The sequence below is a fragment of the Piliocolobus tephrosceles genome, chromosome 2, assembly GCF_002776525.5.
Source record: "Piliocolobus tephrosceles isolate RC106 chromosome 2, ASM277652v3, whole genome shotgun sequence".
Classification (NCBI taxonomy): domain Eukaryota; kingdom Metazoa; phylum Chordata; class Mammalia; order Primates; family Cercopithecidae; genus Piliocolobus; species Piliocolobus tephrosceles.
The window spans coordinates 40,683,650-40,701,984 of NC_045435.1; the positions used below are offsets into that span (position 1 = coordinate 40,683,650).

At 46.7% G+C, this 18,335-nt stretch overlaps 1 protein-coding gene across 6 annotated transcripts in view; it reads left to right on the forward strand.

Annotated features, from left to right (window-relative positions):
- KALRN (kalirin RhoGEF kinase) overlaps positions 1-18,335 on the forward strand; it is a 645,945-nt gene that overhangs the window by 473,332 nt on the left and 154,278 nt on the right. For all 6 annotated transcript variants that reach the window (XM_023214983.2, XM_023214975.2, XM_023214951.2 and 3 more), the window contains one exon: positions 13,194-13,440. In XM_023214983.2, the coding sequence (XP_023070751.2) occupies positions 13,194-13,440 (247 nt within the window). The remainder of the gene's footprint in view (positions 1-13,193; positions 13,441-18,335) is intronic.

Sequence of the window (18,335 nt, forward strand, 5' to 3'; positions counted from 1 at the left end):
CACACACACACACACACACACACACACACACACACACACACACACACGGGTCCTTCTGACTAATGCCACACACGGAGCTCTGGGATGCCTTATTGTTGAAACAATGCCATAAAATAGGAGAAAAGTGATAAAACTTAGAAGCCATTCTAAAAATGACTATTCAGTAAGCCAAATAGGGAATACTGTTTTATTTTAGCTTTATAGTATACACATATATACACACAAGCCATCCAAATATGTCCTTCTCACTGCTGCAGTGTTAAAATGTGTAGGATGAACAAAATTAGCCCCAGGAAGAGGACATCACGGCAGAGATCACTGCCAAAGAATGTGAGAGAGGTGGGGAATTAAGAGTTGTACTTGACCTCCAAAAGTGGGAAAGACAGGGTCTGGAGAGGAAAAGGGAAACAACTGAGATGGAACATGGCCCATCCACGGAAGTCCAGAGGCAGAAATGGCCAGGACACATTTGGGGCAGCCTCAAGAGATCAAGTAGATAAAATACACAGACAAGTAGTGAACGCTGAGGTTGAGGAAGTGGGTGGGGAAGTGTTACAAAGGGCTTTGCATGCCAGGATGAGGGTGGCAGAGCCCATGTAAATTCTGAAATAAGAGAGTTATGAGGAGAATGGAGAGTGGGAGAGACCAGTTAACGAGGAGACACCTGCAGAAATGTAGAGGCGAGTGATAAACACCTGGATGGGCATAGGGGCTTCCAAGAGACAAAGGAAAGACTTAATGACTTTGCAGGACTAAGTGATAGAGAAGATATAAGGGGCAGAGAAAAGAGTCTCAAATGACTACGGTTTCTCCAAAAATGTTTTGAGATTGGGAGGGACAGGTGGTTCATCTGGGCTGAGCTATAGTGGAGGGAGCCGGGAGGGAGGAAGGGGAAGAGGCCTGGTGCAGGGTGAGGGAAAGAGAATCTGCAAGACTGGGCCCTGACACTACCTAGTTTTGTGATCAGATCCCATTACTTGCCATAGTCTCTGCTTTCTCATTTCTAAAATTAGGTATTTCACCCAGGAAACGTGTTGAGCCCCCAATATATGCCACCGACTGTATGCATTTTCTTTTGTCTTATATTTCCTCTGCGGGCTGGTGGTTGCCCTAGTTAGGGTAGCGTGAGTCTCTATGGGACCAGTCTTCTGATCAAGGAACCCAAGCACGTGTTTCCTTTAGAAAAGCCTAGCTTTTGCTTCCCTCTAGTGGCTACTTAGTGCCACTAGACCTCTGCCTTTGCTCTTTTTGTCCCTGGAGAGCTGGTCTGAATTGAAAATTAAGAAGTTAAGGCCGGGCGCGGTGGCTCACACCTGTAATCCCAGCACTTTGGGAGGCCAAGGCGGGAGGATCACGAGGTCAGGAGATCAAGACCACCCTGGCTAACACGGTGAAACTCCATCTCTGCTAAAAATACAAATAATTAGCCGGACCTGGTGGTAGGCACCTGTAGTCCCAGCTACTCGGGAGGCTGAGGCACCAGAATGGCGTGAACCCGGGAGGCAGAGCTTGCAATGAGCAGAGATCGCACCACTGCACTCCAGCCTGGGTGACAGAGCAAGACTCCATCTCAAAAAAAAAAAAAAAAAGACAAAGAAGACGGAGCTGGATCATAAACCATGCACATGCACATGGTCAAGGGAACAGTACAAAGTGTTGTCTAGAGGGCATGTTGTGATAGTTGGTATCCAGAGAGGATGGTGAGAGGAGGAGATAAAGGAGGCATGATGTCATGAACCAGAGGTGAAGCATGGGATAGCAGTCAGTCCCAAAGCAAAACCAACCAACAATAGCTGATGGGAGCAGAAAATCACATTAGGACTCACCCAGTAAGTGGGTTAACCTGAGCAAATGGAAAGTATGGGGTCATAGATAAAGGCCTACCTTTACACTGAAGAAGATAAGGTCAGGGATAATGGGAAACCCTAATAGTAATTTGCTGAGGGCAAAAACTTGACATGGAGATGCTTTAAGATGCTGGGAACCCTTTCTGTTGCTGCTGCCAATTCTACTCATTGCTGGGCACATGTGTTGGATCTGGGGTGGTGCCAGCACAGCTGGAGATGGCCTCATGCTTGTGGAGCTTAGCAGCTGACTCAGAATAAGAAGTGCATTGATGAGGAGGCTGGACTCACTAGGCTTGGAGTCCTGCCTTTGCAGTTAGTTATTAGGATGCAATCTTTAGCTAGTCATTTCACCTCTCTGAGCCTCAATTTCCTCATCTATAAAATCAGATGATAATGCCAACCTTATGAGATCTATGAGGGTCAGATGATGTCTATGAAAGAGTTTATAAACTATAAAGGGCCATACAGATGTTAATTATTATCTTAGTCTGCCTGAAGATGAAAAATTAACAAGATGTCTGCTGACATTTCTTCTGGCCTGAGAGACAGTGACCAGGAGTATTTGCTTTCTGAATCAAAGCATTTAGAATATACTCTTTCTTATGAACATCAATCTGTAAGGCACTCTGCTCCCAGCCAGACCCCTTACGGAGGCAGACTGTTCCCCTCTCAGGTGCTCCGCCTGTGCCCTCTTCCCATCTCCAGTCCTGGAAGACCGGCTGCCTGTCCCCAGGTTACCTAACAATAATTAGAGCAATCAGAGTTTCCTGGTCAACCAGAGGAGAGCTTGGCCTCTTTCCAGGAATTACTCTGCCAGGTTACTATGTGTGAGTGGATACCTTAACCTCCACCCTACAACCACAGTGTAAATAAATGTGTATTATCTACCCTGATTTGGCAACCACTTCCAAGAATTCTCTTCCCCAGTCTGATTCCAGTCTGTTGTTTCTCTAGGATGCCCAGTATAGGAACAGCAGAAGGTCACATCCATGGCCCTACAAAGGGAAATTATAGCCTAAATTTAGGGTACTAAGTCTTTGAACCCTGGGTTTGGGAATAGTTTACTTTTTTTTTCTTTCTAGTCTGCCAGATTATCTTAAAATATGTCATTATGGGTGCTTTGAAAATGGATTTCTCTTTGTTTGTTTGTTTTTTGAGATGGAGTCTCGCTCTTGTCACCCAGGCTGGAGTGCAATGCTGCAATCTCTGCTCACTGCAACCTCCGCCTCCCAGCTTCAAGTGATTATCCTGCCTCAGCCTCCTGAGTAGCTGGGATTACAGGCGCCTGCCACCATGCCCGGCTAATTTTTGTATTTTTGGTAGAGACAGGGTTTCACCATGTTGACCAGGCTGGTCTTGAACTCCTGACCTCAGGTGATCTGACATGCTAGGATTACAGGCATGAACCACTGCACCCAGCCCTGGAAATGGATTTCTACTCCCTCGACACAAGACATGAGTGCAAGAAAACACATCTCGAGTGCATGCCGAGTTATGATTACTGGATAAACAATAGATAACATTTATTAAGCATGTATTGCATGTCAGAGTTTACCTGTGTTAATGTAATCCTTCCAACAACTCTATATGGCGGGAATTAATATGATTCCTACTTTACAAATAAGGAAAATGAGCCAAAGAAAGACTAATTAACTTGCTCTAGATAATACAGTTAGTAGCGATGGAGACAGATTCATACCTGAGCAGTCTAGCTTCAGACCCAGTAATCCATAGAAAGGGAAATGGTTACCCATGTCTGAATAATTGAGGTTTGATGACATGTTGCACTTCCATGAAAATCGTCTCTGGTCTTTGGCCTGGTTTCCTCTGAAGTTCAATTTTCCAGTGTTGCACAGTCCACACAGTAGACAATTTGCAGGAATGCCTGGGGCTTTCAGAGAAGCCCATAACTTCTTATCTCTAACTATGAGTTGCGCTTTTTTATGTCAGGTTTCACGCAGCCACCTCTCCTCCCTCTTCTGCAGGTAGCCTTGGGATTTTCAGAATCATGTCTATGAGCTCTTTTCTCCTTCCCAAGCTATAGGGTGTGTTGCAGGAAATGCCTTCCTGCGCAAGCACAATCAAAACAGCAATATAGACAGCCTCAGTTAGGCAAAAGGAACCAGGAGATGCTTCCCTGTAGACAGGACAGTTGGACAGTTACCTCCAGGCTGAGGGGCAGTTTTGCAGAGGCAAAGTTCATTGCCAGGGGGTTAATTCTCCTAGCTGCATCTCTATTGACAGCTTGTGTGGGTTCCCCAGGGGCAATGAGATGAAGATAGAAGGGAGGATAAATACCAGTTGCTACTACTGCCTCTTCTTTCCCTGAGGAGAGGATGACTGCCCTTCTTACCCAAACTTGAGTCAGTGTCTAGTCCAGATGTTCTCTGAAGCCTAGACAGGGAGTACAGAGATGAAGAACAAGCAGAGGCCAGGCACCGTGGCTCATGCCTGTAATTCCAGCCCTTTGGGAGGCCAAGATGGGAGGATCACTTCAGCCCAGGAGTTCGAGACCAGCCTGGGTAACCTGCACCAGCACCAAGGCCTCCTGGGTAACATGGCGAAACCCCATCTCTACTAAAAATACTAAAATTAGCCAGGTTTGGTAGCATGCGCCTGTAATTCCAGCTACTTGGGAAGCAGAGGCAAGAGAACCACTTGACTTGGGACATGGAGGTTTGAGAAGCCCCTGTGAATTAAGTTGGGGTTTTTAGTAGCCTACATGCTCAACTTGACCAAAAGGCCCTCAGATTACATTCTCCTTTTTCAGTGTTGTTCCATTTTCTGGAAAATTTCCTTGACATTATCTTGCAACTCATCTATGAAATGTTTCAATTCGGCCATAATATTTTTAATTTCTGAGAGCTCTTTCTCATTCTACAACTTTTTCCCTTTGTGTAACAGCTTGTTCTTTTTTCATGGATACAATATCCTCTCTTATCTTTCTGAGGATTTTATCGTGTTACTGATGTTTTATTGTCCTGCTTGCATTTTGTTTCCTCCAAGTTCCTGGTCCTTTTTCTGTTTATTTATTTTGGTCTCTGTTAGGGGGGTTTTTCTGAAAAGTCTGGTAATCTATAGCTGAATATTCACATTTATGACTGAGGCACAAAGGCTGACTCCATATTCTGTGTAAAGAAAGGAACTTGTTGACTTAAAGTTCTCACTGTGAAGTGATCTGGCAGGGCACTGGAGGTTTTGGGAGCAGAGAGGGATCTCTAAAGGCCAGTATTTGAGTATCTGTACATCTTTTGGTTTCTCCCATGAATGGTTCTAAAATCTCCCTAACATGTTATATGTGACTGCTAGCATTCTGGGATCCAAGAGGGACAAGGATACTAGCCATCTCTCCATTCTACGTTTAAGCCTTCACTGAATTTCATTTTTCAGGAAAGTGCACATAGGATAGAAGAGGGATCTAGGGGTCCCATCTTCCTGTTTTAGCCCCACCTGTAGTTCCACCCTCAGTGCCATCTGGTGCTTCCACTCCCTGGACCTGTCTGAGGGTTGGGCAGAGATAACTGGCAGGAACTTGAATCTCGTCTTCTCATTCTACCAAGTCAGTATCATTCTTGCATCTGCTTTTTGTCATTAAAGAAAAAAAAAGTTCTCGGCCGGGCAGGAGAATGGCGTGAACCTGGGAGGCGGAGCTTGCAGTGAGCTGATATCACGCCACTGCACTCCAGCCTGGGCGACAGAGCGAGACTCCGTCTCAAAAATAAATAAATAAGTAAATAAATAAATAAGTTATCTTGTTCACTACCTCCCATTCTCTTTGTTCTTGTGGATTTATGTCTCCCCTCACTAACACCTTATGTTATTTTTGTCAGGTTTAGGAATTCATGGAGATATAGCCACATGATTAAAGGGCAAGATAAATTTGGTTGAAAGGGGCTCAGAAAAAAAAAAATTAACAGTCATCTGCAAGAATAGGTGGGCAGCCAATGGGAGAGAACTCTCAGACATTGTAACTAGGCATCTCAGTTATATATCAGGCAATAATTCATGGAATTTATTCACTCGCGCATTCAACAGATATTTATCACTTGCTGTATGCCAGGCATTGCTCTAAACTCGAGAGATATGACCATGAGCAAGACAGAATGCTCTGCTCTTCTGGATCTTACATCGGATAAGAGTAACACATAATTTCAGTAAACAAGGCAACACATTAATGGTAAGCGCTTAAGAAAATTCAATCGCACTGTGTCAGAGAGTCAATAGAGAAACTACTCTATTTATCAATTATTAAAACTGGAAGTAGCCCTGGAGTACAATTTCCTCATCTTTTTTTTTTTTTTTTTTTTTTTTTTTTTTTTTTGGAGGCGGAGTCTCGCTCTGTCGCCCGGACTGGAGTGCAGTGGCCGGATCTCAGCTCACTGCAAGCTCTGCCTCCCGGGTTTATGCCATTCTCCTGCCTCAGCCTCCGGAGTAGCTGGGACTACAGGCGCCCGCCACCTCGCCCGGCTAGTTTTTGTATTTTTAGTAGAGACGGGGTTTCACCGTGTTAGCCAGGATGGTCTCGATCTCCTGACCTCGTGATCCGCCCGTCTCGGCCTCCCAAAGTGCTGGGATTACAGGCTTGAGCCACCGCGCCCGGCCTTCCTCATCTTAAATATGGGGAAATTTAGATATGAGGAAGGGAAGGGGCTTGCTGAGTGTCATACATGGATAAAACCTACACCAGCACCAAGGCCTCCTGATTCCCACTCCTGCATTCTTCCCACTATTAATTACTATGCAGTTCACAAGACCTGTAAGACCAGGAGACCATGGTGCTCATTTATGCACCATGGGAAACAGCTAAACCAAATAGCTCCTTCAGTTGCGGTTAGTAGAAGCCACAGTTCCAGCGAGCAAAAATAAAGTAAATTGTAAGCTTTAGCCTCTTAATTGGACCTGGCAGCTCCGTGGACTTCCAGCATACAAACTGATGTAATCCCAGAGCTCCATGACAGTGTTCCTAAATGCCCAGACATTGCTTTACACATTTGCTAAAAAATTATCATCAATTCAAGATAAAAGCACGGCACTAAGCTCTTCTAAAGGAACCTAGTTTCTGGAGAGCCCTTCAGAGTTTTATAGCAGGGAGGGGACAGAGGTTTAGTAGAGGAAGGATTTGAAGCAGCTATGCTAAAGCATCATCAGCAATTTGGGGCTTTCCTGAAGCTTCTATAGTGGCCCTAGAGCAAAATTGGAAACTGTCCATCACTGCCCCATTTTTCCCCTCAAAGCGTTATGCCTCCTTGAAATATTTGCATTTTTCCCATTACCTTTGTCGATTTGTTTTAGAGGTTGTTATTGTTGATGTTATCATTACTTTCATTATAAAACAGCACTTATGTGAGAAACACTGGGCAATACTGGAATTAGAAAGCCGGAGGGAAAATTACCCAGAGTGCACCACCCAACAATACCAGTGTTAACATTTCCACGAGTTTTCTTTCTGTTTGTTTCCTATCAATAGGGTTGCTAAGTTGTTGATGATGTTCACACAGTTATATATACAACTGTACATCTTGTCCTTTAAAATTTTTTTTACTTTATATAAGTAGTCTTTAAGCTATTACAAAGTTTTATAAATAATCTAATGGCTGCAATAATTACTCACTTAGTGAGTAATTCCCTTCCTGTTAGGTTTTTAATTCCCTTCCTGATAGGTTTTTAAAATAATTTCAACTTCCATGTTAGATTCAAGGGTTACACATGCAGTTTTGTCACCTAGGTATATTGTGTGATGCTGAGGTTTTGGGTACAAATGATCCTGTCACCCAGATAGTGAGCATAGTACCCAATAGGTAACTTTTTAACCCTCACCCACTTCCCACTGGTTAGATTTTTATATTTTAGTATTGGAGGGGGGTGATGTTATTGTTGTAAAATTTTCCTCATTTGAAAAAATGCTATTATGAGCATTTTCATGCTTAAAGTAACTCGTGTGGTACATCTCATCTTTTTGCATTTGGAAAGGAATCATTATATTCTGCTTTGAGGTGTTTCATGGTAAGGGACATTACCTAATTAGATGAAATCACTTTCTGATGAAGAAATGCCAGGCATTAGCAACAGGTGCAAGGAGTGTTAGGGGGAGGAGAGAAAGACAGTTTTTGCACAGGAGTTGGCAGGACCTCATGGTGCCCTTGAAACCGTGCCAAGTAGATATGCTCCAGCTTTGTATTTTTTGCCAGCCAGCTCTGGCCGCCTGTGAGGCTGTTCATATGTAGATGTTAATTTATGTGAACTTGGTGCCTCAGGCTGGCTAAGAGTTGTGGAGGAATCAGATGATCAGATGGAAGAAGCTGGCGGGCGGGCGGGCAGCCAGGGGAGGAGGAGGTCGGACTTATCTGATGGGTGCTCTTGGGCACAGCTCCCCCCTCTGTCAAGAGTATCAGATCCAAGTACTCTGCAAAGCAATGTCAGAAGTCAGTAATCACAGTTATCAGAAGGCTCATTTGGCAAGTATTGAGGGCAGGTATCAGACTCTGGGGTGGTTTCTTCACAGGGAAGCTTCCTGGAAAGCAATGTGGAATGAAGAGGCAAGAGTGAATCCTCATTTTGCATAAGGGAATCCTCGGTCCCACCATTCCTTTGTTTTTATTATAACAGGAAAAGTATGTGCTGATCTGAGGGAGGTCTGAGTCACCTTCCCTAGTGAGCCTCAGGGTCAGTTCTTCTAGTTAGGGCAAAACTCCATGAAGATGACTTTAAGAAAAAAAAAAGATTCATTTACATAATAATGTATGTGCATGTATACAGTTGATACAGTCTGTTACCAAACAACATGCCATCAAAATTGATGTTTAAAATTTCTTCTGTACTCCTTTCCTCCCAAATTTAAATAATAATTCACTAATACCTCCAGAACTTTTTTTTTGAGATGGAGTCTCACAGTGACAGCCAGGCTGGAGTGCAGTGGCATGATCTCGGCTCACTGCAACCTCTACTTCCAGGTTTGCGCGGTTCTCCTGCCTCAGCCTCCCAAGTAGCTGGGACTACAGGCATGCCCCACCACACCCGGCTAATTTTTTGTAATTTTAGTAGAGACAGGCTTTCACCATTTTGGCCAGGTTGGTCTGGAACTCCTGACCTCAAGTGATCCACCCCACTTGGCCTCCCAAAATGCTGGGATTACAAGCACGAGCCACTGCACCTGGCCCAGAACTTATTTTTTAGACAATCACTTAGCTCTCTCTGCTTAAGGCACTATCCTAGGTGCTTTAATATTTTCTCATTTAATCTTCACAACAAGCTATGAAGTAGGTACTGTCATTATCCCCATTTGACAGATGAAGAAATTGAGACAAAGAGGTGAAGTAACTTGCTCCTGGTCACACAGCTGGTGAGAAGCTGCAGAGCCCATGCCCTAAATGAGGCTGTGCTGCCTTGGAGAATGGAGCAGAGACACAGAGGTGCACAAATGGAAGCTCTGAAATGACAACAGGAGAAATCTTCAGGGGTCCTGTCCTCACTCTCTGGATGCCATTGGGAAACCATCAGGAAATAACTGTGTCTTTTCCAGAACATGGGGAAGCTCACAGGGACAATCTAGCTCACACAGTTTATACAAGAAGGAGGTTCAGTTAATCTCCAAATATTAATCATGTAAAAATATTCATAAATGAAAGTGATCATTTCTGGTGAATGTGAGTGAGAACTTTGAAAATGCAGATGGAGTTACAAAGAGTGGTTACGAAATGTCCCCTATGTATGTAGCAGTCCATGCTGGAAAGAAGCCAACACAGCTATCACTGTGGAGCCAAAGGAAAGTGAGGACGCGAGGAGCTCCTTCTGCCCCTCTGGGAAGCACTGTGGAGGGTGGGGAGGCCACGTCCACCCAGGGATTGGTCAGCAGGGGAACAGGCCCCACTGGGACTGGCGCGGACCCAGAAAGGAGAGAGACTGGGGAAGTAAGGACAGGGAGTTGGATGGTGACTCAGCAGCAGGCACTTGGGAGGGAAGCCAGGCAGACAATTAGCATCAAGAAGGCTTAGCAGGCCTTAGGCAGCATTCTAGGGAACTAGGCAGAAAAAATATCTGAGAGTTCCCGGGAAGGGGGCCAAGACTCAGGCATGAAAGGCCAGATAGGGACTTGCTGCTGGAGTGGGACGATACAGTGAGGGGAATAAGATGAGAGAAGATTCCAGAAGCAGGGGTACAAGATCAGAGAAGAATCAAAAACCTAACCTGAATGCATGCTGAGATTCTGTGCTGCCTACTCAGCTCCCAGCATCTTCTGAGCAGGAATAACTTTGGTCTTAGAATCTCACCCTACAGCTTCCCTGGAGGAGAGGATGAGAAGGGACTGTTGCAGGAGCAGCTCTGCCTGACCCCTCAAACCATTTCCCCAGCACCCTCCCTTGTTGGCCATTCTTTGGAATTCACTTCTTGCCGGGGTAGGGACCTGGTGTGGTAAATCTTTTTGATCAAGCCATTGAGGTGAAGTGAACCAGGATATTCATCCCGTATTTGAACCATAATGGCTTTTGGGCTGCATGTAAAGCTTGAGCCCGGTTATCTATAACATGTGAGCATGGAAGAAATTGCCCATTGATCTTGTTTCCGCTTCTTCCTTTGTCTGGACTAGGCAGCCTACAGAAGGCAAATACCGCCATCTAGTGGCATATCCGGGCTTCTCGCCAGGAATTGCAGCCCATGGGTCTGATTGTAACCCGCCCCAGGGGGCAGTGGGTCTTGTATCTGGGTGCTATGCTGGGCCGTTTGTGACTAGAGTTTCAGGCCCCTTCTGCTCTAACAGTCTGCAAAAGGACTACACTCATCCCTGGACTCAACCATGTTGCCCTGAAAGGGCTGCAAGTTGCATCCCCGGCTATGTGTGAGCTTGGCCTCAAGAAGCAACCCTGAGCGCCTGGCATTGTCACAGAGGAGCAGCTCCACTGAGATGCAGAAGCTCAGTGATAGAGAATCTCTCAGTTAGAAAGAATTTCAGTCATCTAGGCCGGCATTCTACATAGTCCATTAGTGAGATGGAATCAAATTAGTGGGATGTCAATAGCAATTGAGAAAAACATAAAATAGAATGTCAGAGTTGAGCTTGTGTTTCAGTGATATATTTATTCACATGAAGTGTTCCCTGGTCAAAAATATGAAATGTATTTCTTACAGAGCACTTTGGGATCTGAATCCCAGCACTTTGGGAGACTGAAGCAGGAGGATCAGTTGAGCCCAGTTCAAGACAAACATCGTGAGACCATGTCTCTACAAAAAAATTTAAAAATTAGCTGGGTGTGGTGGTGCACACCTGTGGTCCCAGCCACTCAGCAGGCTGAGGTGGGAGGATCACTTGAGCCAGAGAGGTAGAGGCTGCAGTGAGCCAAGATTGCACCACTGCATTCCAGCCTGGGGTTCCGAACGAGACCCTGTCTGTGGGCAGTGGAAGGCGTTCCCAGGCCCTGACCCAGGCCTACTGAATCATGATGTGTGATTGAGGGGTGGAGCAAGAGAAGGAACTGCTAGGGAATCTTCATTTTATAAGCTCTCTACATGATTTTTGTGTACACTCAGTGCCGAACCACTGATGTTGACATTTCTGAGCTTGAATTTCCTGATGTATGAGATGGAGATGATAGTACTACCTGTTTATTGTGAGGACCAAGTGGATAATTAATGTAAAGGTGTTTTGCTAACTGTAAAAGTACTCTAGAGATTTGAGGGGTCTCCATCCCACAAAATCCTTCTCTATATGATCTTTTTAAGGAGGATAGCACCAGGAGAGTGGGGGAGTGAAGACTGTGCATTTAACGGGACCAGGAGAGTTAAATGGAAAAATATTTCCTTCTGTCTCCTTCCACCTTCTACCTTCTGTCCTGCAGATTTCCTCATCTGATCCCAATGGCAGTCCTACGGGAATGTGCTCAGCACAGACGCCCTGCCCTGTGACTGGTGGTGACGCTTATTGCCAACATCAGTCTGATGCATTATTTTAACCTTTTCAAGCCCCCTCTGAAATCGAAGTCCCTTTACTGGAAATTTCTTACAGTCCTGAATGCTGAGCTTTTGGTCCTGGTGGGACTGTTAATTCTCTACTCACTGTGACGTTCACTGTGTATGCCATTGGGCAGAAGCTTCCCAGAATGTGTGGGAAATGGCTACACAACATATTTGGACAAGTGCATTCATATGGCCACTGGTGCAGAAAATTTGGGCCCTGAAGGCTTACATCAGAGATGCACAGACTGAAGTCGGTTCCCTGGAAGTGGTGCAGGGACTTTGCCTCCAAACTGCTTTTGGGGTGAACTTTAGAGGATAGCAGGCTAGCCAGCTGGGCCTCATCCTCCTCATTCCTTCCCTTCCCTACCTGTCACTCTGCCCCTCAGTGCAGCTGTTCTTCCAAGAGGGAGACCTTACTTAGTTCTATGAGACAAACTAATAATCAAATGGATTCTCATGGAAATATGAAGCCAGAGGAAAGGGGGGAAGTGGGGCCAAATCCCCAAGGTGAAAAAGTGAGAACTCCCAGCATTCAGTGGTAGAGGTTGTTCCTGTCAACCCCTTTTATTGGTTCTGTACCAGGATCAGTGAAGTAGGAAAACGGCAGTGTGGAGCGAAGCCGGCATGCAGCATGAGGGCTGGGGGTATGTTGCTAAGGAAGAAGTGGCCCGTCTCCCTTCTCATGCTTCCTCCCGGTCCCTAGTGCCTGAGCCTTGGAGGCTATTCCCCTCCCAGACAGACATTGCTTTACTTCTGCCTTTGAATTGAAGTCTCATTCTTTTTGTAGTCCTCGTAGCCTCAGTTTTAGGCTGATGGCTCCAGTAAGGGATGGGGATGGGAGGTGTCGCAGGGGTTAGAAGGAAGGAAGGTTGTCTCTTCCATTATCCCCTATCATCTAGTGAGAATCTAGCGGGAGGGGTGAGTTAGAATAGATGCCCATACAATAGGAGTCTGAGGGTGGTAGTCAGGGCAGGGACAGAGCACAGGGTAAAACCCTTGGAAGGAGTAAAGGGGCATACAGGGAAGGGGTTTAACGGCACAATTAGCTGAAGCTTGGCAAAGGAATAATGAGCTCTAACGAAGCAAGAGGAATTAGAATCAAAGCCCTGGTTCTGGGCAGGCTTCAGACTGTGGCTACAGCTAGAAAGCCTGAGTGATTGAATATAGCACTGTGCTAATTACATTTTTTTCTTGTTTTCTTTCCTGTTCTCAACTCTCCTTTTCATCTTCTGCCGTCTGTGCGCCCTAAACACCATTTTTCCCCTTTTTCCCCCTTCTCTTCCTCCTTACCTCTGCTCTCACACATTCTTTGTCCCCTCTCACCAACCCTCTCCCATATTTCTCCCCCTTCCTCCTCCTGCCCTCCTGTTCTACTTCCTCCACCACCACCCACCAAAGCTCTCTGGCGGATGTGAGCTGACAGTAGTCCTCCAGGACTTCAGTGCGGGCCACAGCAGCGAGCTGACCATCCAGGTGGGGCAGACGGTGGAGCTGCTGGAGCGGCCCAGCGAGCGGCCTGGTTGGTGTCTGGTCCGCACCACGGAACGGAGCCCGCCCCTGGAGGGCCTGGTCCCCAGCAGCGCCCTGTGCATCTCACACTCCCGAAGCAGCGTGGAGATGGACTGCTTCTTCCCCTTGGTGAAAGGTAGGAGAACAGAGCGGGTGGGAGGCACAGACCAAGGAGGCCACGAGCGCTGGCCTGACTCTAGCTGAAGACCACCATGGAAGCGACCTGTCTCGTGGACCCATTTTGACCCTGTGGGGTTTCTTTGGGACCTGATTGTGAAGTGAATGGGTTGGGAACTTGGAGAGGAAGAGCTACCAAGTAACTGTGTGTGACTTTGGGAAGGTCATTTAGCCTTCGTGAGTCAGTTTCATCTTAGAAATGAAGGTTGAATTAAGTAACCTCTAAGATCTCTTCCGGTTTTCTCATCGTATCACACTACATTTGGAAAAGTCCTCTTCTACCTTTGGCCAAATATGGCTTAGACTCATCCTTTCTCCACTGACCCACTCCCCTCCACAGCAACTTCTGGCTCTCTGACCCCCCACCAAGTCCTCTCATGCTGACCTGGAGACACCAGGCACACCCAAGGAGGAGCCTCAGCTGAGTCCAATCTGATCCTGCCCTCAGCCCGGCCAGGGTTTGAGGTCCATGACTCCTTTATGTGCCTTCAACAGATAAAGTATTCTCGCCTCGGCTTTTATTGTATGTAAGCTCTGTGTTCCCTTCACATGCCTGCTTACTCACTTTTTCTCATGCCAGGGAGACTAAACCCCTCATGACAGTGGTTCTTTAGGGGTGGTCTCTGGATTAGTAATATCAGCATGCCCTGGGAACCTGTTAGAAATGCAGGTGCCAGCCTGGGCAACATAGTGAGACCCTGTCTCTACAAAAATTTAAAAATGCAAGGTGGTACATGCCCCTAGTCCCAGCAACTTGGGAGGCTGAGGCAGGAGAATCACTTGAACCCGAGAGGCTGAGGTTGCAGTGAGGTTCCAGTGAGCCAAGATTGTGTCACTGCACTCCAGCTGGGCAACAGAGCGAGACTGTCTCAAAAACAAAAAAAAATTAAAAAAATTAGCTGGGCAAGGTGGTGTGCACTTGTAGTCCCAACTACTCGGGGCACAGTGAGGCAGGAGGATCAGTTGAGCCCAGGAGTTTGAGGCTGCAGTGAGCTATGATTGCACTGCTGCACTCCAACCTGGCTGACAGCAAGACCCCACCTCTAAAAATAAAAAATCAAAGTTAAAAAAAAAATCCAGGTACAGTGGCTCACACCTGTAATCCCAACCCTTTGGGAGGCTGGCTTGAGGCCAGGAGTTTGAAACCAGCCTGGGCAACATAGTGAGACCCCCATCTCTACAAAAATAAAAAAGTTTAGCCAGGCATGGTGGCGCACACCCGTAGTCCCAGCTACTCAGTGGGGGGCTGGGGTAGGAGGATCACTTGAGCCTGGGAGGACAAGACTGCAGTAAACCATGTTTGCATCACTGCACTCCAGCCTGGGTGACAGAGCAAGGTCCTGCCTCAAAAAAGTTTTTTTTCATTTGATTTTAAAAAAGAAAGAAACACAAATGATCAGAACCCCCACTCCTCCAGAACTGGTAGGTCCCAACAGTCTGTGTTTTAACAAGCCCTCCGGGGTGGCTGTCATGCACATTTGAGTTTGAGATCCACTGACTTGTGAAGTCCAAGTGGCAGAGGCCTTGCAGCCAAGTATTTTACACTGAGGAAGCCAAAGACAGGCTGTAGTTCTGGGCTTATTTTTGTAACTGGCCAGATCATCAGCAGCAGAGATGCCTTCTATGCAGACCTGTGCTAGATATTTCTAGGAGAGGAAGATGGGGATGAGGGTCAGCATGGAGACCTGCTGCAGGCTTCCTGATAATCACTGTGAACTTAGAACATGTTTGAAACGCTCTGGTGTCTGGAGTGCCATCTGGTCTACCTCCAAAGCCTGACTTCCTTTCCTCCACTAGATGGCAGCAGCAGGCTGCATTGTTTGTGCTGCATCCAGCCTTCCAGGGTTTTTCCCGCCAGGAGAAAAATGTCAGCTAAAATCGCCGCCCTGATTCTCCTCACGCCCTCCACTCCCAATTTAGTCATTGCCTGCTTTCCCCACTGTCCTCTGAGGACTAAGGAGGGACTATGTCAGCAAGTTGTTTGGGAATTTGAAATTGCAGGCACAAGAGGAAAATCAAGGAAACTCAGGAATCAGGTTCCACTTGAAGTCTAACCAAGAGAACAGGGTACACAGAAGCTAGATTATTGTGAGGGTAAAATGAGGTAACGGAGACAAAACACATCAGTGCCTGGCATTCAATGCACCTTAGTTGTCATGATAAGTTTTTGCTATTATATCATTTGCCATAGATTATCCAGCAAAATAACTACACACTCCCACAAGTCCAGTTGAGAGACCCATCTGCAGAGAGGAAACCAAGCACAGCAATTCATTTGCGGCAAAAGGCTAACGTTGCTTGGATCCCCAGGTGTTGGTCGTTTTCATCAGGAGGGACTCAGCTTCAAGGCAAGATGAGAGACTTCCTGACCTAGACCTGGCCTCCTAGCCTGAGGCTGGGCGAAATGTGCACTCCCTCCCTGCTGGGGCTGCCACATGTGCAACTTGGCAGGAGCAAACCCAAGGTGGAAAAATCAGAGAGCAGTGTCAGAGTCAATCTGTGATCCCGAGGCTGGAGGTGTGAGCATTCAGGGTAAGAACTGCACAGGACTGGGGGTTCTCTCTACTATAGGACAGATTAGTGGAGATTTAACTAAAAATAGGAGCTGCAGACCAGGAATGGAAAATAGAGGCAAGAGACAAAACTGGGAGGGAGGCTGTCATAGAACTTTCCAGCTAACTCTGCCAACCAGCATAGCTTCTTAAAGGTACCAGCAGTGCCTATCACCCATTTCCCTGGCTCTTTTCATTTCCAGGTTGGTTCCTGTTTCCCCTAGGTTAGGCCAGTTATGCTGAGCCTTCAAATGGCAACCTGTGAGGTCTTACTATCTTCTCACCCATGTGAGCTCTGAATACAGAGGTCCTCTACTCCCGGTAGTCAAGGACCTAAGTCGGCCAGGCGCGGTGGCTCACTCCTATAATCCCAGCACTTTGGGAGGCGGAAGCAGGTGAATTGCTCAGGCTCTGGAGTTTGAGACCAGCTTGGACAACATGGTGAAACCCTGTCTCTAAAAAAAATTTAAAAATTAGCCAGGTGGGTGGTGTGCACCTATATAGTCCCAGCTACTCGGGAGGCTGAGGTGGGAGGATCACCTGATCCCAGGAGGCTGAGGCTGCATGGAACCATGATCACACCACTGTGCTCTAGCCTGGGTGACAGAGTAAAATAATGTCTCAAAAAAAAAGGGACTTAAGTCTGCATTCTCCATGGAGCATTTCTTATGCCCTTAACTAGACCCCATTTGAAAGTACGTGCAGTCATGCACATGGCCCAGCCTCAAAACCCTTTCCCTCTCTCTCTGGCCCAGAGTGTTGGCCTTAGCTAAGACCCAATAAGCTGTTCCTTCTCTTATTCCAGCTGGCTGCCTGCTGGCAAACCGCCTTTTCTTCTCTCAGCAGTAATTTGTCTCCAGTGGGTGCTTTACCTTATAAGTTATGCACAACTAGATTGAGAATAAAATGTTCCTCTGGGGGTTGTAGAATAGGACAGAATGGTCTCATCTGGTGTCAGGAGGTTGGAATCAATTCCTCTTCAATTCCTATAAGAGAACTGATCCTCTTAGCATTTGCAGAGAGCACCAAGTCAGCACTCTCACAGGCTGTGTGGAACAGGGACTATGTGTGATGGCTAAGTACCTCGTGAGTGCTCAGGCCATGACCATCACCCCAGCTATGGGGGCAAGAGAACCACAGGATGGTTCTTGATGATCCACTAGAACAGGATTCTCAATGCTAGCTGCACATAAGAATCATCTGAGAGCTTTTCCAAATGGCAGTGCCCAGACCCCACCTAGAACAAATGGAATCAGAATCTCTGGATGGGGCCTGAGGGATCACTATTTTTAAGTGTTCCATAGGTGAATCTAAGGTGCAGTCAGGGTTGAGAACTACTGCACTAGCCTGGTCTCCTCTCTTCCAGGGGAACACTCAGGCTCAGGAAAGCAAGGTGACCTCCCGGAAGCCACAGGGAGTCTGTGGCCGAGCTGGCGCAGATCAGGGCTCCCAACACCTGTTGGGCTTCTGGGTAGTGCTAGGGCTCCTCTCTGCTCTTCCCTCCTCTGCCTTCTGTGGGAGCAGTGGTTGGTTATTTCCTTCTAATATGTCTTGGTGTCATTCATGATGGGGTTGGTGAAAAAGAGTAGGGCTGTGTGACAGAATTGTGGTGGGGCTGCCTTTCCTGCTACTTTACGGCCACCCTGACATCTTAGGGCTTCTCACTGGGATTGGGCCCTCCAGCCCAGTCCTGCCTTGCCACAGTCCCCTCTCACTTTCACAGCAGCAGGTGGTGGAGGGCAGCACCTCCCAAGAGGCAAGCCTTTGTAGCAGTGGTTTCCAACTCTGGATGCACTTTGGAAACCACCTGGAGGAGGTTTCTAAAGATACCGATGCCTCATACCCACCCCAGAACGATTAATCCAGCTGCCAAGGACCTGGACATCGGTATATTTTTAAGCTCCTTCATGAAAAAAAAGAAAAAAATTAGCCGGGCATAGTGGCATGCACCTGTAGTCCCAGCTACTCAGGAGGCTGAGATGGGGGGATTGCTTGAGGCTGAGGGTTCAAGGCTATAGTGAGCTGTGTTCACGCCACTGCACTCCAGCCTGGGCAAAAGAGCGAGACCCTATCTCAGGGGAAAAAAAAAAGAAGAACAAATTTAGTGATTCTGATGTTCCCTTAAGGTTGAGAACCACTGCTTTGTGGACTCGGCATGCCCAGGGTGTCAAGCTTAGGAGATACTTAAAGATGTATTAGAAGGGTTGAGGGTTAATATCCAGATTATATAAAGAACTTCTGCAACTCAACAACAACAACAAAAAAAAAAACTACATTTAAAAATGGGCAAAGGACTTAAACA